Source organism: Typha angustifolia, chromosome 11 (assembly GCF_048772165.1).
Source record: "Typha angustifolia cultivar Huaian chromosome 11, ASM4877216v1, whole genome shotgun sequence".
NCBI classification, from domain to species: Eukaryota; Viridiplantae; Streptophyta; class Magnoliopsida; order Poales; family Typhaceae; genus Typha; species Typha angustifolia.
This window is the reverse complement of record NC_133249.1, coordinates 11,502,092-11,526,558: the sequence shown is the minus strand read 5'-3', so window position 1 is coordinate 11,526,558 and position 24,467 is coordinate 11,502,092. Positions and strand designations below refer to the sequence as shown.

General features: G+C 37.1%; 2 protein-coding genes across 3 annotated transcripts; both read right to left on the bottom strand.

Moving 5' to 3' along the window:
* Positions 1 to 5,383: 5,383 nt before the first annotated feature.
* LOC140770605 (uncharacterized) lies at positions 5,384 to 6,810 on the bottom strand. The gene is made up of 3 exons (XM_073111858.1): positions 6,622 to 6,810; positions 6,047 to 6,493; positions 5,384 to 5,944 (listed from the first exon to the last, which is right to left on the bottom strand). The coding sequence occupies exons 1-3, from the start codon at positions 6,808 to 6,810 to the stop codon at positions 5,384 to 5,386; spliced, it is 1,197 nt and encodes a 398-aa protein (XP_072967959.1).
* A 2,433-nt stretch (positions 6,811 to 9,243) lies between these two features.
* LOC140771459 (AT-hook motif nuclear-localized protein 7-like) lies at positions 9,244 to 24,156 on the bottom strand. Of its 2 annotated transcripts, none has more exons than XM_073113026.1 (6): positions 24,003 to 24,156; positions 23,289 to 23,830; positions 20,013 to 20,080; positions 18,697 to 18,828; positions 10,179 to 10,340; positions 9,244 to 9,776 (listed from the first exon to the last, which is right to left on the bottom strand). In XM_073113026.1, exons 2-6 carry the CDS (start codon positions 23,806 to 23,808, stop codon positions 9,483 to 9,485), a joined length of 1,176 nt encoding a protein of 391 aa, XP_072969127.1. In that variant the 5' UTR covers positions 23,809 to 23,830; positions 24,003 to 24,156; the 3' UTR covers positions 9,244 to 9,482. The 2 variants fall into 2 exon arrangements, with proteins under 2 accessions (XP_072969127.1, XP_072969128.1); XM_073113027.1 differs by having other exon boundaries at positions 23,289 to 23,821; positions 24,003 to 24,153.
* Between the last annotated feature and the right edge of the window lie 311 nt (positions 24,157 to 24,467).

Sequence of the window (24,467 nt, the reverse complement as noted above, 5' to 3'; positions counted from 1 at the left end):
AGATAAATTATTTAGACATTAATTATGTTCAGTATAATATATATATTCTTCAACATGATGATTATTAATTTGGTTATAACTATTACGCATAAATATAGGTAATATTTTTATTTATTTATTTATTTATTTATTTATATTAGATTTATGCATTTTAAGTAATTTTAATAACTTATTGTATACTATTGTGTGTAGAATAAGATACTTGGTCTTGTTAATTAATTAATTAATTTATTATTTTGCATAATTAAGTAAATACTATATATAATTTATGATTAATCAAAATAGACTAAGAATTATAAATTTATTATAAAATAGATCTTATCTATAGTTATATCTTATTTATAATTATTTAGCTTTTACTTTATAATTATATATTTAGAATATTATAAATAAAAAGAAACAAACCTTTCTCCTTATGTTATAACTAGCATTTTATGATAATAATATAATTATAGTATTTGAATCGTATCTATAATATAGATTTAGTTATGTAATCAAAAATAAAAGAGAAGTGGTTCTAAACCTAATAAACATTTATATTTTACTTGAATTAATTCTAATTAGATAAACAACTAATTTCATGGTACTTAAATATTTTCAGACCCCGAACCCCCATATGTGAGATCCCGTGGACCCTGACGATGAGTTGATATTTGACTGACAGATGTGAGAGATACGTGGTTCATGTCTTCTAATCAGACTGTAAGTAGTCTTATCCCGTAGACGCCTTTCTCAAATTAGGATATATTATATATTATGTACATGCATGTTTTGATTTCCAGTATGATTATATGACTTTATTTAGAGATAATTTCAGTCAAGCATATTTTTATCATGCATATAATTAGGCTGATCTTGGATATGAGTATGATAATGATAAATAGAGATGATGAGAGATGATTATACTATTGTAAGGTTATGTCCAGTTAATCTGTAGCATGAGTATGCATATAATAGATTAGCATGAGTATGCATGTGTTGACTACATAGTTGGAGACTATATGGCATCATTTTCTCTTGATTTCTAGTCCACCTAAATTTCTATTATGTAGTGACTTGTTATCGTACTAGATATATGCATATGATCTGTCATTTAGAAGGAAAGCATGAAATGTGATTGATAGGATAGTTGATAGAAAGCGTGAGGATACCCTAGTGGGCGCGAGGGTTAGGGCGTGGTTGGAAATGATTGATCGCTCAAACATGATGTTGAGATTAGGTACTAGGTGTTGACTGTGCATAGTGGTCTAGTATGATGATGACATATAGAACTGATATTAATGACTGAGATTTTAAGAAATGCATATGATTTCATTATCATTTGATTTTCTGATTATCGAGTTGTCAATATACATCATATATGATTGCAATTGATATCATAGCATGATCATGGTCGGCATGCATCATGTGTCATATTTAAGAGAAAGTTATGATGATGGTATGACATGGAGATTTATTTACTCATTGTCGATGATTATATATTTTTATCAGTTATGACATATTATCTACTTTTTATTTATATATTATTGAGTATACATTCATATACCCATTCATGACATGATGCCTTTTCTGATTCATATTATTCAGTACATGATTTACTCTCTGTTTGGCATCACTAATTCGGGGTAAGGTCTATTCATTGAGCCTTTTGCTCATGACTCTATTTTTTTTCTAACCCTCTCAGATATGTGGTACGTGATAGCGACTTAAAATATCCCGAGAAGATATTTTAGATTGATGAGGTGAGCTATAGGTGCGAGACAGTATAGATGATAGTTTGTATAGAAATTGAATTATATCGTTATTTGTTATATTTGTGCTTTATTGTTTCAGATGATGATTTGTATAGTACATGTGAGATTATAGTGCATTCGGGTATCAGTTATTTAGTTGTATCTTGATGGTTTGTTGTGGCTTATGTGGGTCCTACCAGATTAGGTTGTATAGTGTATATTATTGTGGACTTGGATATTCATATGTTAACAAATTTATTTGGCTGATAATATGATTTGTTTGGTGTTGTATTATGTGAACATAAATATGTTAGTAAGTATTATTTGATGATGTCATGATTATATATGCATAGGAGTGTATGTGTGTGTGATGGGCCCCGCATGTCCTGTCGCGTGAGCCGCACGTGTCGTGTAGGCACATGGGCTTGCACGTGCCCGTGCCGAGCGAGGGCGTTACATTGCTGCTACTTTCTTTCTAATTCTCTCGACCATATATTATATAAGCAAATATTTTACCTCTTTGAAAGATACATTATAGCTAAACATAAGTCGACATAATGTTATATCTACATCCAGAAAAACAATAATTTGCCTATCTTTCTTTTGGCATTTTTTCAATATAATTATAATGCTTGGGGTAAAACTCATTTAACATATGTATATGACTTATAAATTCAGAGAGTATAAAAGTATGAGCAGCGGCTCAGAATTAATTGTAATGTATAAAATTTTTGAGAACATTTGGAGAATTTTTTAAAGATGGACAATACAAAAGTCATGTACTATATTTGGGAAGATCTTTTGTATTACATTAATCACCATTTTTGTAGGTCAAATATACTCGTAAGTTCTAGAATTGGTAAAATATAATCACGAACGTGAGTTAAAAACTAAGTCTAAGAGTCAACTGTCTTAACTACAGCAAGACCAATAGAAAGCATGCAATTATTTTCATCCACTACAGTTACAATTAACTATGACATTATATATTTGCCTATGAGAAATGTGTCATCAATAGTAAAAGAATGGGTCCATGTTACCCTTGAATGCCCTCAAACAAGCTCCAAAAGCCTAAAATAATCTATAGAAGTTCCCATGTTCTTAATGTTAACTCTCTCATGTATGGAATTAGTAAATTATACGACTCGTTAAAGTTTTAACGAACTTCTTCAAATTTCTTTACCTATGAACCGTATACTTTCCAATAGGATATACATATGCCATACTTTATTTATATAAATGTTTGGATTGACTTCGATCTAAATTCACAATTTCTAGCAATTTGCTCTCGAACATTCAAAATTGAATCAATTGTATCCTATCTATGACCTTGTCCAACTATCACTTTATTGAATGTGTGCTTATCCATAAATTTTTTATCTCAAAAGTTGCAACTTCATTCAATTTTCTTACTATTATTATCCATAGGCAGGAGAGCTACATCGAGCCTTTACTTTAAAGTGTTTATACTTTATAAACTGAAATTCAAATTGACAAGTGACTGTATAAGCTTTGAGTGTATGTTTTAAATCAGTTATCTTATGAAAGTATTGTCCAATGTGTAATTCTAAGATGGGCATACAAGTATTACCCTCTGCTTCAGAAGTATTGAAGTTAATAAAAAATTCATTAACAAAATTCTTAAATGTTTCTTTCAATAATTCATTTGTTAGAGCAATAGGTACCATTTTTTTTAAAGCCTATGATCAATTGAATATGTGTTAAATAGGTGGTTCATCTTTAAAATCGTTTTCTACTACTCAGTAATTCAATTTTGTCATCCATAGGGGGTGATCCACCTTCACAACTAATATTTTCTAATGCTCAATAATTAACAAATAATATCTTCTAATGCTCAATAATTATTAATTTCTCATCTATAGGGACATACACATTTACAAAAAAATAATTCAACATCTCTTATTTTCTCTAAAATTTGTTTTATAATATCAAACTTGAAATAAAATAATATGCATTATAGTTGCTTAAAAAAATGCTTTAGCATCAACAACAAAATATAAAATTCTGTATTAAGCTTTTGAAACAATGCATTCATTTTTTTATACTAGATACGCACCTTTTTATAATGCACAAATATTCATAAATATTCAAAGACTTTACATTTATAATATATGCATATTTTCATAAACATTCAAAGACTTAAAATTTATGTGCATATATTGCATTTGAAAAGGGAGCAAAACGAAAATAATGAATAGTGAGCAAGATGAGAGAAATGTTGAATGGAAAACTATCTTCTAAGATTGTCAAATGAGACTATTTTAGAGAGAAAAGAATATTTGAATTGTTTATAAGAATAATAAGAGGAAGAAAATGACAAAAAAGAAAATGAGAGAAACATGTAAAGACGAAGAACATGGAAGGGAGTAGATATCTAAGAAATCACACTAAAAATAATAAATTCTTTTTTAGTTTGTGAGGCCTAAAGTAAATAAGATAATAAAATAATTTGATGAATATTAATTTTGCTATTTTAAAACATGATAATCTTTTTAAAAATTGTTAGAGCTTAAACAATAAAAAAAGTCAAAATTGCAATTTTTTTTTTGAATAACTAGCTATATTAGGCTGACCTATCCTCCTGCCGGGATTACAGCCTCCTCCAAAACGAGGTTACATAATTCCAGGGGGAGAGGGTCTGTCGGCCCAAGCCTAACAGACCCCAGACCCCGCTTTCCACATTTGGCCGCCTAGTCGGCCACTTTGTTCCCCTCTCGCCTTACATGACTCAGGCGACAATTTACAAAAGAGCTGAGTAACGCGGCGCACTCAGCAACTAATCCCCTAACTTCCCACGAACAGTTGACTCTTTTCTGCATGATCCGAACTAACTCCAATGAGTCGGATTCTACCTCCACCTTGGCGTAGCCCGTAGCAAGTCGCAGTCCCAACCGGAGGGTGTGCCCCTCGATTCGTAGCGACAACTCGCCAGCGGACGGTTCCCACGCTGCCGCTACCAAGGTACCGTTCGCGGCCCTTATTACAGCCCCTGCCCCTCCAAGCCGATCCACCCCAGAGAAAGCGTCGTCCACGTTGACATTGATCCACCCCTCCGTTGGGTGTGTCCACCTTGACACCTGCGGCCTCGCTGGAGTGGAACTTGGCCGGCCTTGCTTTGCATAGTCCTTAGCGAGTTGGACTACTCGCCAGACTAGCATGTCAACATGCATCTCAGTGCCTCCAAAAACCCTCACGTTGCGCATCTTCCAAAGCATCCACAACGTGGACGCTATTATTGCCTTACATTCCAGGGTCTCTTCCAGGTCTGCATTCCAGGACGTGGTGATCCAATCTTCCGTCAGTATGGCTAGCCACTCGTCACCCCATCCTTGGCTTGTTGCCAGCACTCGCCAGATCTCCTTTGCAGCCCTGCACGTGAAGAAAAGGTGCGCTATACTTTCTCGGTGAATCCCATACATTGTGCAATTCTTGTCCGGGACGACTCGCATCGCGTAGAGGCACGCCCGCATTGGCAGCCTCCCCCACAGAAGCTTCCATGCAAACAGGCGAACTCTCGGGGCCACCCGCAGTCGCCAAAGATCGGTCCATCCTACCCAACTGTCTTGGCACCTCGGGTGGATGAAGGCATAGATGGATTTGGCCTTGGGTTCACTCGCTCGCTCCGGCCATCAGATCCACCTATCTGGCCCGACCGCCTCCGTCAGCTCCGTGGTGCTAATCTGGAAAGCAAGATCAAATCCGGCTTCCTCCACCAGTCGGTCCGCCTGCCCCCTAGACTCAGCTATTAGATCGCTAATGAGCATTTCTTCGTTCAACAGCCTCGGGTGCATTTGTCGTGGCTGTCGGTTCCATGGTAACGCAGATAGCCAAGGTTCGCTAGCCGCTTTTGTCGTTCTTCCGTTGCCTATCTGCTTGCGGCACCCACCTCGGATTGTGACCGTCGTGTTAACCAGCGCTCGCCATACCCATGAAGCCCTAGCTGGAACGCTAGGGATCCAGGGGTTAAGTTCGCCAAACTTGGCTCTCAGAAGCTTCACCCACGGGCTTTCCTGTCGATTCAGAACTTTGAATACTAGTTTCCCGAGGAGCGCCGCCCTTGTCTCCTTCAACTTTCTTATCGCTAAGCCCCCTTCGGCCTTCGAGCTCGTCACCGTGTTCCAGTTTTGGAGGTGGAGACCTCGGCCTGCCCCGCTCTCCCATAGGATGGACCGGGCTTTCTTTTCTATTGCCTGTAGGATAGTATCTGGCAGCCACGTGCATCCCAATCAGTACGTTGGGATAGCCATGATCGTGGCATTTATCAAGGTGAGTTTTCCGGCGGTGGAGTGTACCCCGCGTTTCCACCTGGCAAGTTTCCTGCCCACGCGGTCCACCAGTGCCTGATGTTCCTGAACTCTCACTCGGCGGTCCGAGATGAGCACACCTAGGTATGTAAACGGCATGGTCGCCATTTGTATTCCCAGGCAATTGTAGAGCATCTTCTTCCTCTCCTTATCTATCCACCAGAGGAGGAGAAGCTGAGATTTCTCGAGGTTAACCTTTTGGTTGGTTAACTTGGTGTAGTCTGCGAGGAGCTCTTGGATACTTAGCGCATTCGACTCAGTTGCTTGCACCGTGATGAGGAGGTTGTCGGCATACAACAGGTGGATGAGTTGGGCCTCTCCTTCCCGGTAGCTCGTCAGCTGACCGCGATCCACTCTCTCGTTAATCAGGCTGATAGGTTCTGAGATACTAGGATGAACAGGTACGGGGAGAGTGGGTTTCCTTGTCAGAGCCCTCTAAACGGATGTAGCCACAGTGTCGGGGTTCCGTTTATGAGGAAGGAAAAGGCCGGGGAGGAGATACAAGCCTCGATCCACACGCAGCATCGAGTCGGAAAACCCATTCTTTGGAGCGTCTCCATTACCGCCTCCCAGCTAACCCTGTCATAAGCCTTCTCCATATCTAGCTTGAGCGTCATGATCAGCATCGAGGTCCTGTTGGTGGTCATCGAATGCACCACTTCTTGTGCTGCCAGGGTGTTGTCGGCTATATTCCTTCCCACCACGAAAGCCGCCTGCTCCAGCCCCACCAGCTTAGGGAGGAGGCTCTTCATCCAGTCAACTAGTAGCTTTGCGATGATCTTGTAGCTGACGTTACACAGAGATATTGGCTGAAAATCCTTCACTTGGGTAGGGTTTGCAGTCTTCGGAATGAGCGTGATGTAGGTTCTTCCCCATTGCGGCAGCATGCTGGCTTGGAAAAGAAATAATTCACGGCGTTGCAAAGGCCTTCCCTGATCTCTGCCCACAGCTTGATATACACTTCAGCTAGAATGACATTAGGTCCCGGCGCCTTCCCCCTCGGCAGACTCCAAAACGCACCTTTGATTTCCTCCCTAGAGATGGGCCTGACTAGTTGTTCTGCCTCCTCGCCCGAGATTCTCTTGACCTGTGGCCATGACCGGTAGGTGTCCATCTGCTCGGTGTTCACCCCCCATAACTGGTTGTAAGTGGTTTTGAAGGCTTCCGCCACCTCCGCCTGGCTATTGACCCACCTCCCGTCATCGCTAAAAATGCTTGTGATACGGTTAAGGTGCTGGCGGATGGTGGCTGTGAGGTGGAAGAATTTAGTGTTCTTGTTACCGTTTTGCACCCACTTAAGTCTCGCTCTTTGAAACCATTTGATGTTTATTTGCCTGCTAAGAGCTGACTTGAGATTATAGAGGCCTTGCAGGCGGCGCAGCCTGGGCTCGTCCAGTCCCGCCTCCGCGTCAATCTTCTCAAGTTCCTCCAGTTCTTGTTTGGCTTCCTTTAGTTTGGCTTCAATATCTCCCACCTTTTCCTTGTTCCACCTCCTCATGGCTTTCTGCAGCAAGCCCGTTTTGTGTGAGAAGAGCTGCATGGGGTCGCCTCTCCTCCGGTTCCTCTAGACCTCCGCGGCAATGGTCACGCTGGCTTCGTATTCTAGCCAGTAAAGCTCGTACTAGAAGGGCCGAGCTGGTTGTGCTCGCTCGGTGGGGAGGGTTAGTAAGAGTGGCGCATGGTCCGAGGCAGAGCGATCTAGGTGCTTGACCTGGCTTAATGGGTGCAGACCGATCCACCTAGAGTTAGCCAGCACACGGTCCAACCGGACCCATATGCGGCGGCTACCTACTTGGTTGTTGCACCAAGTGTATGGTAGTCCTGAGAACCCTAGATCACATAGACCTGCCGAGTCGACGAAGGTCGCAAAAGCCTTTGCCTTTGGTCCCAGCTCCACCATACCGAAGCTCTTCTTCTCCTCTGCATGGAGGTAGGCATTGAAATCGCCAGCCACTACCCACGGGCTGTCGATGCCAGCGAGCTGCATTAGCTCCTCCCACAGGTTCCTCTACTCCGCTAGGTGGTTGCTGGCATAGACCGCCGTCAGCCTCCAAGTTTCTCCGGTTGGCAAGGTGATTATGAAGTGAGCTGCATATCAAGACAGTGCCATGACATCCACTCAACCTAGCTTCCATAGAAGAATAAGGCCTCTAGATACTCCGACTGCTGGAACTGCAAACCAGGACTAGCATCTACCAAGTGCTTTTGCTACAATAGTCACCCTATCCCAATCCACATGAGTCTCGAGCAGCACCATAATCTCCGGTTGGTGTTCTTTGTTCAGATCTCTACATCTATCAAGAACTTCCTTCTTCATTGCTCTTCTGCAATTCCAGATTAGGGCCTTGTTCATTGGATAACTTAGTGGGTTGGGTGCGACCAGTGCTCAGTTCACCCTCCCCCGTTTGGAAGGGGGTAGCTAGACAGCGCCTTCCATAGTAGCTTCACTGGGTCCTTCCACCTCCATGTCCTTGGTGCCCCACATCGCTGAGTATTGCGTGGATATACGACAACCATCTGCAAGTTGGTCTCGTCAGTCTCCATGTGCTAAATCAACTCCCCTCCCAGGGCTGCCAGTAAGGCTTGCCTGACAGCCCGAACTACACATGTATGGCTCTCAGCCTATTGAGTGTCGCATGCAATAGCTAGTCTGGTACCCATTGCTGCCAACCCTCCCTGGAAGACTTCAATGCATTCATTTTTTTATACTAGATACGCACCTTTTTATAACAAATGTGCACAAATATTCATAAATATTCAGACTTTACATTTATAATATATGCATATTTTCATAAACATTCAAAGACTTAAAATTTATGTGCATATATTGCATTTGAAAAGGGAGCAAAACGAAAATAATGAATAGTGAGCAAAATGAGAGAAATGTTGAATGGAAAACTATCTTCAAAAATTGTCAAATGAGACTATTTTAGAGAGAAAAGAATATTTGAATTGTTTAGAAGAATAATAGAGGAGCCTGCTACAAATTGCTCCAATTCTTATACATCGTACCATTGCCATTTCAAGAGAAAACAGAAGCTTCCAAACAAATAATACCTATTCTCTCAAAAAGGCACACAGTAATTGATACAAATTAAACGAAATGTACCAAATATCTATTGGAGGGCGTTACATATACTCATAAAGAGAGAATTTGAAGGACCGTCAACTAAATCCAGGTGAAATGAATCTAACTGAAATCTGGATAATTCACTAAAATCATAATGCATGAGGAACTGCTACAAGGAAAACAATGAGACCCACTGTTTCATGAAAAGTCAAATGCACACAATCTACAAGTTAGAGAAATTTTACGGTGAGTTCCTACTACTTTGCTGAAATACTCAGGCAGCTGAGAAAAGGGATATCAAGATATTGTCAGTAGAACTACTTCAGGAGCAAAACAAACAACTAGCTAGTGATTTCACCCTCCAGACACAGAAATGTTTATTTCAGATGCTGAACTCCTTGAGTCCGGCACTGATTGCAGAGAAGGCCAACTTTCTCCTTTGAGGGATGAACTTGTGAAACTTAGTTTTGGTGGTGCTGAACTATTCTGCCCTTGCCCACTACCGTAAGTCCCATCCATCTCTGTACTATAATTTGGAATGGCAGCTGTTGGTGTTGGTGTTGATGTAGAAATTGAACCAGTATCTAACTTTGGCTTCTTTGCCTTCTGCTCCAGCTGATAACTTGGTAAGAAACTTCCTACCACAACCTGATATTATAGTAGGTAAAAAATTTGATTATATTGAGCTGTGTTCCCAATGGTATAAACAACAGGAGAAAAAAAGATCATGCTAATAACTTTCTGCGAAAGTTCCCACTATAGATATAAACATAAGATCTGAAGTCTGAGAAATCAGTTATAATAAACAATACTCCAAAGTATAACATGACTGGCAATGTACGTCTTTATCAAAAGATAAAATTTGTCCAACAAAACAAGTTCAAATAGAATTTCTAATAACTTGGAGAATTAATTTTTGCTGAAACTATGGAGCTGCTATGTGGGAAATTGATTATTGGAAAGTGGAAAGAAACAATGGAAGTCCCCCCAACATGTAAGAGATGACTGTTTGTAAACCACAAGATGTTAAACCATCACAGTAATTATTACCTGGACAGGACTTGCAGCCACCAAAAGCCCAGCGACTCCTCCACCTATAACACGACCATCTGCGCTAGCTAAAGAAACACTAATCCCTCCAGATCGACTTCTTGATCCTCCATTTTCAGATGGCATGAATGATCCAGATAAGGAAAGCAGCTCAAAGCGACCCTACAGAAAAAAGTAACTGAGAAACAGTATACTTTCTACATTTCTATTTTCCTTTTCAGAATTTGCAGTGTGATCATGAAACAAGAAGTGACATTAAATAAGTCCATATGGCAATAACCAAGCTTGTAGTCCCAACCATTTGAATATATATTATTCTTGTACAAGATAATATTACGACAGGCAATGCAGGATTATAAATTCATGACCTATTAACATTCCAACTGAAATTATCATTTTCTCTACAATGAATATGTAGTATATTAGAAGAAAAAAAAGCTTCTGATGGTAGCCTCAAGCCCCTCTGCTGAGAATACTTTTCTTAAACAATAAAATTTCTCCTTAAATGTGGGATTAGAGGGTTAAAGACTTAAGTGTGATACATGCACAGTTTGTTAGATTGCATAGACAAAGGCATATAAACATATCCTTACAGCTCAAGGCATTCTTAGAGAGCATAAAATTAGAACTTTGGTAGTTCTCTAAAATTAGAACTTTGGTAGTTCTCTACGGTAAAAGTTCTGGGATTTTATTTCTCACTTATCATGGATTTGTTGAGAATAAGTGTGATTTGGCGAGACCCTCACATATAGAAATCAATTGCTCAGTGACGTCACTTCTTTGATCCAAGGTTCCTAATTTCATGTTATGATTTGATCATGTGGATTGAATCAGTCGAGTCGAGTCTAATTATTCTAATTTGCTTACTACCTTTAATCTTGAATTAAAGCAAATAATCCATATGTAATCCAATCCGCTAGTACTCTACTCCTATAAATAGAAGTGGTCATGGGTTAATTATCATGATGGAATGATTATTAAGTTGAGTTATTTTATTATCTTGCATTTATCGTGTATTCATACCTGATAAATCGTCTTTATTTTTATAGGAATAGATCTTAACTATAGAACCCTACTAAACTTTCAAAACCTAACCACCACCTTTCTCCACGAGCCATCCTATCTTATGGCCATCCACCACCACCACCCTTGGCGATCCACCACCTTTCAACGACCGCCACAACGTTAAACAAATTCACTTCTATCCCAATCCGACATTCATCTACTGTTTTAATATATCTTTTTACCTTGACTTCGAAATCACGTGAAACTAGAGCAAAAAGATCCCTTATTCACCCATCTATTAAAATAACAAAATTTTCTTACAAACAGATCAGTTACAGATCTGGTTCGTAACATTTCGATTGATCCGAATCCAATTCTATATCAAGACTGCTTTGGTCAAAATGGCCCAATAAACACATAAAGCCACCAACCTTCTTTCTCTCCAATGTAGTCTATCGAAGAAGACCCCCACGAAATCCTCCAATTGAAATCCATTGAAATAGACATCTGACGAGCTCCCCCTCTAACGAATTCGACAACCATGAGAAAGTCCACTTTTTATTTTTATTTTCCATTTCTCCTTTCCGACAATCTCTCTCTCTCTCTCTCCCTTTGGCTCTTCTTCACCAGAGAGTGAAGATATTTTATTTGTGTGTGAGAGGAAGAGAGTGACTGGGAGAAAGAAGATTTGGAGTGAATAAGAGAGGATTTTTATCTATGAGAGAGGAAAGAGAGAGAAGGGGAGAGACATTGAATTTTAAAAAAACATTCTAGAATTTTAACATAATTAAAAATAGTTTGACGTCAAAAAACCAATACATGGTCCGAAACAGACAATATTGCCAAATAAGGCTCAAATCTATCATTTTTTTATGACCATTCCTGATTTCGATCCCGATATTTGGAACCTTGCTTTGGTCCAGACCAAAGAATCAATTAAATAGAGTGCAAAAAATTATCAATGATCAGACATTCCTACATCAAGTATACATAGGAGTTTCAAGGGACTAAGGAGTCATCCAAGGCAGTATGCAAATCCAAGACTTGAATGAACATGCACATTTTCTGGCATTAAATATTTAGGAGAAGCTAAAACTGGTTGTAGAAACTAGAAATATTAATGCAATAAAGTAGCCAAAACTAGACAGGTCTATGCTAGTTCTTCTAACTACTCAAAATTCTGCACAAGATTGGATGTCAGATGAAAGGTCAAATTAGGAAACAACTAATAAATGTTATTGAAATCCAGGCAATTAGCTTTTGCATCATTCTAGGGGGTCTCCAAATGATATAAAAATCTCCCACTATTCGTCCAAGTATTGTATTATCTCATTGGAGGAGCACATATATAAGAAGTGAGGGGGAAGTTGAAGTTACTATTCCTAAAGCATACAATACTACTGATTAGGATTTTATAAACTTCTAGTTTAGTTCACCATATAAGCCCCTATTCACTTTAGAATTATCTTTCTTTTATATTCTAGATCAAAAGGTAAATATCAAATTTGTAAGGTTTTTATGTAATTGACAAATATGTTTCAAAATTTTTTAAATGTGTAACTATGACTAGAAATTTTGTATAAGCATATGCATAAGTATTGTAAAAATTAACCAAAAAAATCAAAGCAAAAAACAAAGAAAATTGAAGAGAAAAATAAGTTTTCTTGAAGGTGTTCACAAGGCTTTAGTAGGGCAATCGGAAGGTGTTCATTAAGAACATCTTTAAATACAAAGACCATATTTTTTAGAGTTGCATGCATGCATAGTGATGTTCAAACACAGATCAAACGGGCTCAAAAGTTTAGATTTTAAGTCACTACGTTCAAACACTAATTGAGTGCATTCAAACACCGTATGAATTTTCTCAAATCCGTAGAATCTATGGAGAATCTTTAAAACAATATTCTACTTTATCTCTAAATGGTATTTAAAGAGTTTTAATCTAAATCTAGCTAGCTGTTTATCATCTTTTTTATCATCTTTTAGAGGCTACTAGAAATCACTTCCTAATTTTAGACAAAACGTGTTGAATTGCTCTCAACTCAAAGTATCTATGTCAGAATTGAAAGAGCTACGAGGATCACTAAGGTTTGAAAACCTATAATAAGAAGCGATGTATGTGGGATCTAGCGAACAAAGTTGTTCCTGTTAAGTCATAGAATTTGATGGATAATCTGTAAGCTTCTTGTATCTATAATAGATTCTGGTGATTGTTTTCAAACTAATCTTGGATTCATAATTTTTCTCAGTTTGGGTTCTTTCCACGTAAAAATCCTTGTGCTTGAGATTATTTTTTACGATTTATTTTTTAAATTTATTTTATTACAACATATGGTAGATCCATCTCCTAATTTATTTAGTATTTAAGATTTTTTTCAATTAATATTAAAGCATACCTAAGATTCATGTTTTTGCCAATTGGTATCAAAGCAAGCTCTCTAATCTTAGAGAGAGATTCTTTAGGGATGAATTTTTTGAGGAAAAGTCAATCTACATTAACCCCGCCCTTAATAGATGGATACAAAGATCCATATTCAAAATATATGATTAATGCTTTTCTAGAGTCCGTTGAGGACAACATATTGATCCTGAGTTTACGAGGTCTCTTTATGAGAATTTTTTTAAAAAAAATCCAATAGTGGCTTAGGCAAAAATCTTAGAAGTAAATATCAAAGGGAAATAATTCAATATTATAAATGCCTAGATTATGGACATATCGCTCATAGATGCCCAAATCACAAGAAAAATGGCAAAACTCTGTAAGTCTCTTGGAATAATACTAATAAATCTAAGGATGATAGTTTAGAACCAATCAAAATAATTAACTTAGTTTTACGACTTCCTTGTTATATTTTAATAGCTCTTATGAAATGTCAAATGCAGGAGAGAAAAGTGAAAATGACTCTAATGATGACAACATGATGGACATTCAAACCACCCATAATGCACTATACAAAGAATCTTACACAACCAGAAAAGCTAATCTAAAGTTTATAGGAAAACTCAAAGTGACACAAAAAGAAAAAGCCAAAATATCAAAGCAATAAAAGGACACATTGAAAATATTTGAGTGTCTCAAAGAAGAAAACTTTACGCTCCAAAAAAAAAAATTGGATAATGCTCTTCAAAACTTAAACTCTTTAATTTCTAGATGTTATCATTTTTAAATAAAATTAAATTTTTAGAGGTATATATGCATAAGCAAATTGTTCCTAGAAAAATTTATTTGAAAAAATTAAGTGTCTTGATAATGAATTACGTAATACTAAAATTGCAATTAGCAAACTCAATGTCTGGTCCAAAATTTAAAACAACTTCTTGGATCACAAAGGAAGGGAAAGAAGTAGGAAGCGCTAGGATTATGATGGTAAATAATCAAATATCTCTTCTCTAAAAATGCAATGATATATATATTCTTCTTTATTTGCTAATTCATCTTGTCATTATATAAGAACTTTTCATATTAATCAAAGGCAGATATTAAGAAATATATTGAGAAGTGTAATATGAATGCTAAGACATATAAAAATAAACCTACTTGTTTTCAGTGTGGAGTTGTAAGACATATTACACTACATTATAAATATTTGCAAAAACTCAACCATGCTTTTCTTCATGGGTTAAAATTTAAACAGATTTGGATTAGAAAAGAAGAAATGTTGGTACCCCTTCGAAATGAATTATCAAAGTGATCCTTTAATAAAATATTTTAGGTCGAGGTAGTTTGCATGTATATCTTTCTGTATACATCTCCTTTTTGAGTTTAAGATTTTATGTTTTCTTACATTAGATGATTACTTGTGCATTTTAGATTTTTATTAGTTTTAATTATTTTGAGTCTCATTTTCATTTTTGTTTTGGATTATAATTAGCTTTATTTAAAAAATGAGAAAATTAACATAAATTGATACAGCTTATTGAATTAGAATAACTTTCATGACATGAAGTCGTCCTATTATAGAGTTATTGTTTAGTATATTATCTCCAAGTGTCTTGTTTACTCTTCGATATTCTTTATCACTTTCTACGCATCTATTGTAGTTATTGTGATTTATTTTTTGCGTAAGAATTACCATATAGAGTATTCTCTAGATATCTTACTCATTAAGTTGAACTTTTGGTTTAATTTCACTCTCCTAATATTTTTTCTTGTTAAAAGATTAATGAAAAGACTATTATTAAGTGATTAGTGCGAAAATCGTTTTAAAATTGTCCAATTTGACACTGTGCACCCATATATTATCATAAGTTATTTATATTTTCAATATAATGCATTACAAGAAAAGAGCTATCTAATTGCGTGCGAAAACCATCATTACACCAAAATGATTAATTAACATAAAACATAAGGGGAGAAAAATAGATAAAGTAAAAAGTGAAAAATGTTTTTGAATTAAAAGGAGAGAATATAAACTAAGTTCGCTTTGACTTTACTTTAATGTCTTCTTTTAATGTTTGGTATCTTAGAATTGCCTCATATTTTAGTATTTTACTAGAGCAAATTATCAAAAACTACATTTGTATCTTCTCCTTCGACAATTTTGTGTGATCAAACTACTTAAATCTATAATATGCTAAATAATTCCTTTTGATTTTATAATTAGTCTGATTTCTATCATAAGTCAATTTGAAATTCTTTAGCACATGAACCAAAAATACTTAACATGATATGTGAATTAAAAATGTTAAATATTCTTATTCATGAAAGATTTGTCATATTGAAAATTTAAACTTTTGCAATACAAAAATCTTAAGATTTGAAAAGTTGTTAGGAATGGTTTTGGAATTTATGAGTTGAAAAATGATGTGGGTTGTATGATAATTTTAAGGGTAACATGTCTTACAATGATTATAATTTTTGAACATATTTGTTTCAAAGAAGCTTAATAGTTGAAGATTGGACTTACACACCTCAAAGCATTCACATATCTCTCTCTATCTCAATCTTTAATCTAAAACTAAATAAAGAAATGACCAATTTTGAGGGGAAAAAAAAAAAAACCTCTCACATTAGTTTACCACTCATCCTCTTCTTTAGGAAAGCTATAGTGACTCTAAATGTAAATAAGCGCATTCCCTATCCTTGAAAATATTAATGGGTTTTTTAACATAATTGTTAGTACATTCTTGAGAATTTCATAATTGCCACTAAAATCTTCTATGAATTGCCATTATAGTTAGTTTTTATGGAATATTCTGACCAAATGTTTTTAAAGTTAACAAATACATGTAAAGACTAAAATATCTTTCTTTCTTGAAGTTTAGAGAATAAAATAATTATCACTAATTATTTTCTTAAAAAAAATAAGATTTTCGTTTCTTGTACTTGTACTATGATGTCAAGTAATATTAGATAGCTTTAAAACTTTTTAAATAATTTATCAAGGGGAAAATGGTCTTATAATAACCAAAATTCAAATATTGATTAGTTAGATTTAACAAATGGAATGCCATTTTTTAAGAGTTCACTAATTTTAGTGACAATTATAATTTTGAAGAATATAGTAGCTATTATGATATTTTAAAATTTTTCAGTAGTAATTATGTAAAAATCCGAACATTATTTTCTTGTGCAATGATATGGCCTTGAACAAGATAAACTTCAAGTAACTAATAGAAAATGAAACCCAGAAATAGTAGGGATCTGACGTAAGCTGCTAAAAGGTGGTTCTCTCATAGAAAAGGTAGCCAAATTCTTTAAACATAGATAATCTAACAAGAGGCACTAATTTTGCCCCTTGGTATGCACAGGATCTAGCGGCACTTAAACCTTGGCTAAGAGTAAACAAATTAAACTTCTTTGTTACTCTGAGATACAAAGATGGATGAACGAGTGAAAGTATCTGCAATCCCAACGAGGGCGTTGCATGGAATTAATTGAGGACTGGCAAATAATTGTGGATTAAGTGGGCTGTTCTGAGAGACAGTTAGCCATCTCTTTTATGGATGCAGGTCTTCTAAGGCTGTGGCAGCAGGTGGAGGGACTCATCAAAGTCAACTGTGTCCTCTGTGGCCAACTCGATGAAGACTAGATTAATTCCAATTGGGGAGCTAATAAGGAGCAGGACACTATAGCCAAAGCTACAATCACAATGACCATTTGAACCATTTGGAAGGCGAGGAATGAATGGATCTTTGAAGGCAGTAAAATGAGCCCAAAAGTCTGGAATAAGGGTGGTACAGCTGGCTAGGGAGTATAGAGAGCAAGGAAATCTTCGTAGACAGCCTAGCAAGTCGGCAAGAGACACAAAATGGGTGCTACCAACCAATGAGGTGGATCAAGATCAATGCAGATGGGGGGGCCTTCATTGAGCTAGTACCAAGGGGGAGCTAGTGCAGTTATCAAAAATGCCAATGGGTAACTAATTATGGAAGCTGCCGAAGAAACAGAGTAACTATTTGTCTAATAATGTAGTATTACAAATTTACAATATGAAATTGGCATGCAATAAAACTGCACTAGGAAATTAGCAAGAGATTAATATTAAATAATAGTACACGAATAGAGTTCAAGCCTAATTGGCATGCAAATGCACTATCCTAAGAGAAGATAGCACCCTCTAGTGTAGGGAATCTTATCTAAATTTCTCAATGTCTGACAAATTTTAGTGACTTTGGTGGTTTGTCAGTGGCACAATTTATGAAGCAGTGAGGAACAAATTTGCCTCCACACAATTTACAAGCATTGTGTTGAGGTGGTAGCTTGGTAGCACATAACCCTAGCCATCACAGCAAAACACCTCTCTTCATTTGGCCTCTTCTCGGCCTCCACTGGGTTGTGGGCTTCTCCCCACCTCCTTCTCTTTTGTGCCTATTTCTAACCCTTAAAGCCTCCATCATCACAAGGCAGCACAATAATCATGCTAGTGCATGTCTCATGCTATGAAGATGCATACATGATGTGTTACATCGGCAGTAAAATCCCTGCTCCCAGTTTTCCTCTATAGCTTTCTAACAGGGTATATTTTGAGAATTGACTAGTTAAACAAACTATTCATGCATATTCCTTTTAATATAATTTATCTTATGACTCTAATACCACTAATAGTCATAAAGTTGCAATCAGGTAAAATTTAATATGCAAATGACAAACACGACCAGGTGACGATGAATGAAAGCATAGGTAGAAGTTTATCTAGGTCATAGACTTACTATTATCAGTTAATTCTGAGTAGTTATGTAATTTTTTGTACTGTATCAGTACTCTACCCAGAGATATAGGTACTGTAGCAGTCACAATATTGTAGTGGTATTGGTCACGTGAAACAATAAGCAACTGCTTATTTTATGTTGTGTCCTAGACAGTCCAAATTGGGATTTTCTTAGGTAATCTAAAGACCCAGTTAGGTTGGTACATAATAGGATCTCCCAGTCCCATTAACACCTTCAAGCTTAAATATTGACTCATGAAGAAAATATCGATCAACTTTTAGAAACTAAAATACGAGTCTCGATATAAACTATTTAAAACATCATCAGTCAAGAGTTTGTGAAGGATAATTTGTTTGCAGACCTCATAAGTCAATGTACCACCAGAAGAATCAGGCTGACGAAGTGTAACATTTGATATTACACCATTAGCTGATAGAATACAAATAGTCCTAGGCCCTTGTTGAGAAAATGATATGATCTTCGAAGTGACATCCTGAAAACAGAAGCAAAGAATTAGCAATTCTGAAAATATTTAGCATGATAGTTATTACCATTACTGTTGATTTATCAAAAGTAGTTAGACAATAGTTGTTTCTTATTATGTTTGATAATTAATTAGTACTCCAACACTATCCTAATAATCATATCAAAGTAGATTACACATGCAAATGTTACTTTTATTTTAAGGCTTCCCATCGAGATAAAATAGGTCCAATTATGAAAATAAGTAGCCACTTATGAATCACAGATTCTTCATTTACTCCTCCGTTCCAGTATCTGATACGACGGGATACGGCTCCGATAAGGCTCCGATATATTTCTTAATCATCCAATCATTTTTTCCTTTTTCTTTTTTTGCTAAAAGATTATAAAAAAATATTTACTTTAAATGTATATATGATTATCTAGTCCTTTATGGCATTTTAAGACTTTCTTTATTTGACAATAAATTAAACATATAATTTGAAAATCATTTAAAGATCTAAATTAATGGTAAATAAATAGTTGAATTAGGTTTCAATGTTGCACTAACATTTTGAGTTTCATATCAGTTTCTATTAAAATATTATTATAGATACTAAATTTTTAACTTTTCTTCCTTTTATCCTATCATTTCTGGGATAATTATTTTTTTACCATATGCTATATTAATTGACAACAAAATTAAAAATATGTTATTTATTTATTTATTGGTATATCCATGCCATATCCATATCCTACTTTTAAGAAAATCCCAGTATAAGCTGTGCTGTGTGGGACACTAACTCCCAATGAGGTGTTTGGGTTGAGCTCCCAAGTGCCATTGAGAAAGGAATTTTGATAGCCCTGTTCCCCAACAACTGAGATAAGTTGACCTAATTATCTGCACAAATGACTGCCTGACCAGCCATAGTGTATCTTTTACTTCAAACTTGAAAGACTATTGAACTGATGTATTTGTTCGCACCTGATAATCAAAAAAATCCTTGACTAACTCCAATATGTTCCACTATTTAGGAACAGATTCAAACTTCTAGCAATGGAAAATTACACTCATTTTAACATGGTGAGGACAAGAGAAACTAATGGTAGGACAGATAAAAATATGTACGGCAGATACCAAAAGTAGTCAAATCCGAAGATTCCTGTCATTTAATAGTATTTTAAATGAAAGATGAAGGTTACGGCAAGCCACACCTCACCAGCAGCGACAGTGATTACATGGGGTGTAAAATTTGCACCAGCGGAACATGCAACCATTTCACCTGCACAATGATAGCAAGTCAGCAACTATCTGAATTTTAGAAAGCTGAACAGATTTTCCCTGTTCTAACCTACGAAATAATCAAAAAGTAAAAGTAGTTGGTTGAAAAATGAAAAAGACCGAAGGCTCCACAGGATGGGTTTTAAGTAAAAGCAAACTATTGAGGACATAATCGCTTGAGTGCCAAAAGTATAGCCAGGTACTATTTCTTTCTGAAAGAATAGTTAGCTACCATGGTGTTAGGAAAAAAAAAACCGAGGTTGGTACTTGGTTAATGGGATGATTATAAACCATGTCATACAGAGGCCTCAACTTCTAAAAGTTAATTTTATCTGAAATTATCAGAGAAATATAATATATGCCAAGATACACTAATGTCCATAAACCAAACCAGATATGGAGAGCCATTATTGACAGAAAAGATAACATCAAGACCATACTAACAAGCATCTCAATTTCGGAGTTAAATAAAACACACAATTATGTAGAGCAACTACTCTAAAGATTAGCATCTTATTGCACTTACAAGTAATATCATCAAGAATAATCTAGACCAGGAGGAGCTTATAATCATAGTTCGCAGTTTCAGTATCAATGACCACTACCAATACATATCAGTTGAATTGACACAACCACAACGAGAACCAGGAAGGTTTCCAGTTTCAGTTGGTTTTGATGATATCATCTAATACTACAATGTCTCTGTTGGATTTTGCGTTAGAACTGATCCAAATCCTATCCACAAAATCAATTATATAGTGCACGCCACACCCTGCCGGGGAACTAGTGGTGGACAGCGGAGAGGTGGAATGGGTGGACAAAACTCTGGAGGCTACCGATCGCTCCGAGAGTGCTATCCTCCTGTTGGAAGTTGGCTTGGCAGCAACTACCAACTAGAATATTCCTTCACAACCTTTGGCTAGGGCAGGATGTGAACTGTGGACGGTGTGGTATCAACTGGGAAACTATTGACCACCACTTCTTCAGTTGTCGGTTTAGCCTGGGATGTTGGATGGAGCTAGGGCATTGGTTGGGGTTGCCACAACTACAGGTGGATGTGGACCGGCTTACGGCTAGCTAGCAGTTGAGGCTACAATGAACCAAAAATTCAAAGCCTATATTGCAGCTACCCATTGACAAATTTGGAAACAACACAATGCGAGGGTGTTTGGTAGCGAGGTGATTTACCATCCAAGGGCGGTGATCCACAAAACTATTCGAATGACTAAAGAATATGCTAAAGAACCCAAAAACCATCCCTATTGCTAAGAAGGAAGTTAGATGGGAAGCCTCTGAAGAAGGTTGGTTAAAGCTAAATACAATGGCAGCTATGCAACAATCCGAGCTTGAGAGAGTTGGACGCAGCTTGGTTCAGCTCGATTACATAATTTTCTAGCTCAAGATGGAAAGATGTGGCTCAACTCAGCTTATCTTCAACTTGATAAGGCTCGAGCTCGGCTCGATAGCTCGATAGTCTCATTTGGGCTTAATGGGCTAACTACTGATATTGATAAAGAAAATATTTTGAAAGCCAAACAATTAAAAAAATATATAAATCTTATGGGGTAAAATTAGCTCATACAAACACTAATTAACATAAAATTTCTAATAATTCATGTGAAATATATAATATAATATAATATAAATATAAATATAAATATACTATTAGTTTGCTACAGTATCGAGCTTAATCTAACCAAGCTCGAACGAGCCGATGTTGGCTCAGCTTGACTCAATTATACTTTCGAGCCCAAACTTTCCACTCAACTCGACTCACTTAGAGTTTGAGCCAAGCCCACAAGCCTCACTTGCTCACAAGTTTTTTAATAGCCCTAGACCAAGGTGGCCTAGGGCTGATGGCGTGAGAACCTTGCTCTAGTATCTCTGTCTTGTTTGCGACATACGCTTGGGGCTACGCACTGCTAGCAAAGACTGCATACTAATACTAGAAACAGATTCCTTAGAGGCGGCACAACTTATTCATAAGGAATATATTGGCCCATGGATGCTAAGGAATGTAGTGGCTAAGTGCCTAGATCTACTTAGCAGGTTTAAGGCCTTCAAAATTGTTCATGTGCTTAGGGAGGCTAATAGGGTTGCTGACTAGACAGCAAAACCGTGCTAGAGAATCCTCTTCGTTTGTACTCTTGGGGCCGGATGATCCCTTCCCCCTGGATCTCTATACTCAAATTTTATCCAATTTTGGATAAAATAAGTTTACCTAAATACAGCTTATCATTTCAATATATATATATATATATATATATATATGTGTGCGTGTGAACATCAAAATCTGATCTATCGTAAGTAATCCAACAAATCAAAAGCTAGATCCAATGAACATGAAGCCTCAGAGAGGTTTTCCAAAACAAGGTGATTTTTTTCTGCTCTTTCTCTCCTCCCCATTTTCCTTCTTTGACCCACGCCAATTCTGATCAATTCCACCTATCAACTTTCTCCACAAATTCACTTCTTATTTCTCTAACATTTGTATTACTCTTTTTATGATTTTACCTGTATTTTATATATTTTCAAAAATATATATATTTATTTAAAAATAAGTCTGGTACTAAAATAGCCCATGCAGCGGCTCATATGACAGATGCAGCTGATATAACTGATGTGGCCAATATGTATCTGTTTTTCAAGCAGCTGACACTGATTCATTACCAATATCGAGTAGTTAGTTATTCGGAACCTTGGTTGAAATAACTACCATCCTACAGGACCAACTTCAGGATAATCGACAAAACTTGCTCTCAGTAACTGCAACTTGACAGATCTGGAGAGATCGGTCCCACAGGGACTGATATCGAATCATTACTAGAAACCCATCTGAATTCACAGATGGAAGAGAACAGAGACAGAGAAAGAGACAGCGAAGACAGTCCACAGAGGACCATTTGGCTGACCATTGAATTACCACAACAGCTGAAAAATTCCAAGAAACCCAACCAAATGAGCTGCAGAAGAAAAAATCGACTGACCAAAAAAAATAAGCAAAAATAAATCAAATTTTTAACTAAATCAAAAAAAAAAATGCACATATTTAGCACCAAAATCACATCTATCATCAAATAAGTTAGTCAAACAATAATGGTAGCTCGTCAGAATAACAAGAAAAAAAATCTAAAATTTCAAACCCGAAAAATCTCAAAAGATCCAAAAATAATAACTCAGAAAATAAAGGAAATATTTTCCCACAATACCTGCAGACTCCAACGCGAATCCAAACTGCTGCTTTCGCACGAAACCACCCGGCCGCCCTCTACTCCGCTTCATAGCCGCACCCACCGCTGCCGCCGGCGTGTATTCCCCGGCCACCAGCGACGCCGAGATCGGCATCGGGTTCAGCGGCCGCACCAAGCTCCCATCCGGCGCGTACTTCCTCGGCCTTCCCCTCTTCTTCTTCATCGATGTCACGGCCAAACCCACCGACGCCGTCGTCCCTGCCACCACAGCCGATGCCACAGGTTGAGCCGCCGATTCCGGAGGTGGAGACGCCAGATCCAGAGGTGGCACTGCCGCATCCGGAGGTGGCGCTGCCGCAACTGGAGGTGGCGCTGCCGCAACTGTAGGTGGCGCCGCTGCAGCCGGAGTGGAAATCGCAAGACCGAAGGAAGCTGCCGCCGTCATCCCGTCCCCTTGGCTAGGGATTTCCAACCTCACGGACTCCACCGCCGCCTTCGCCGCTACCCCAGCATTGTTCTCTCCTTCCCTTCCTTCCATTCATAGATAGACCCTACAAAACCTTAGAGAACACCAAGAGGATACTACGAATCAGGACCGTCCGATTCGCCCTTCTAGGGTTTCCTCAAGCTCTTGCCATTACAGACTATAGACGAGCTAAGCTCCATTCTCCGACCGAATGGTAAAAACAAAAACAAAAAAAAAAGTATAATTAAAAAAAAAAAAAAAAAAACCTTTTCGTAATTTTCACAGCCGGTCGGAAAACCGGCCTTTGCCCGGAAACCGTCGCCGATATCGCTGCGTACAGTTTCAGAAGGATTGAGAAGAGAGAAGGCGAAAGAGGAACGAGCAAAAAACAAAAGAGAAATAAATGGGAAAATATGAAAGTGTTATTTCGAAATTCAAAATTAGAAACAAAAGGAAACAATATAATAAGATGTTAATTATGAGATAATGGAATATTTTAATAAAACGAGCTACGAAATTCGAAATATTCGGTTTTGAATGAAGAATTTTATTTTGCCGTTTGATTAAAAAAGTGTTAGTTTAATGGGAGAAATGGGTAGAAATGGAAACCCAAAGTATGACTTTCTTAATTTTTTATAATTCCTCGAATATTTTTATATTTACATTTCTTGTGATTAAAGCTGCATAGGAACCGACGAGACCGGCCATTTGCCTACCACCGACCTACTCCC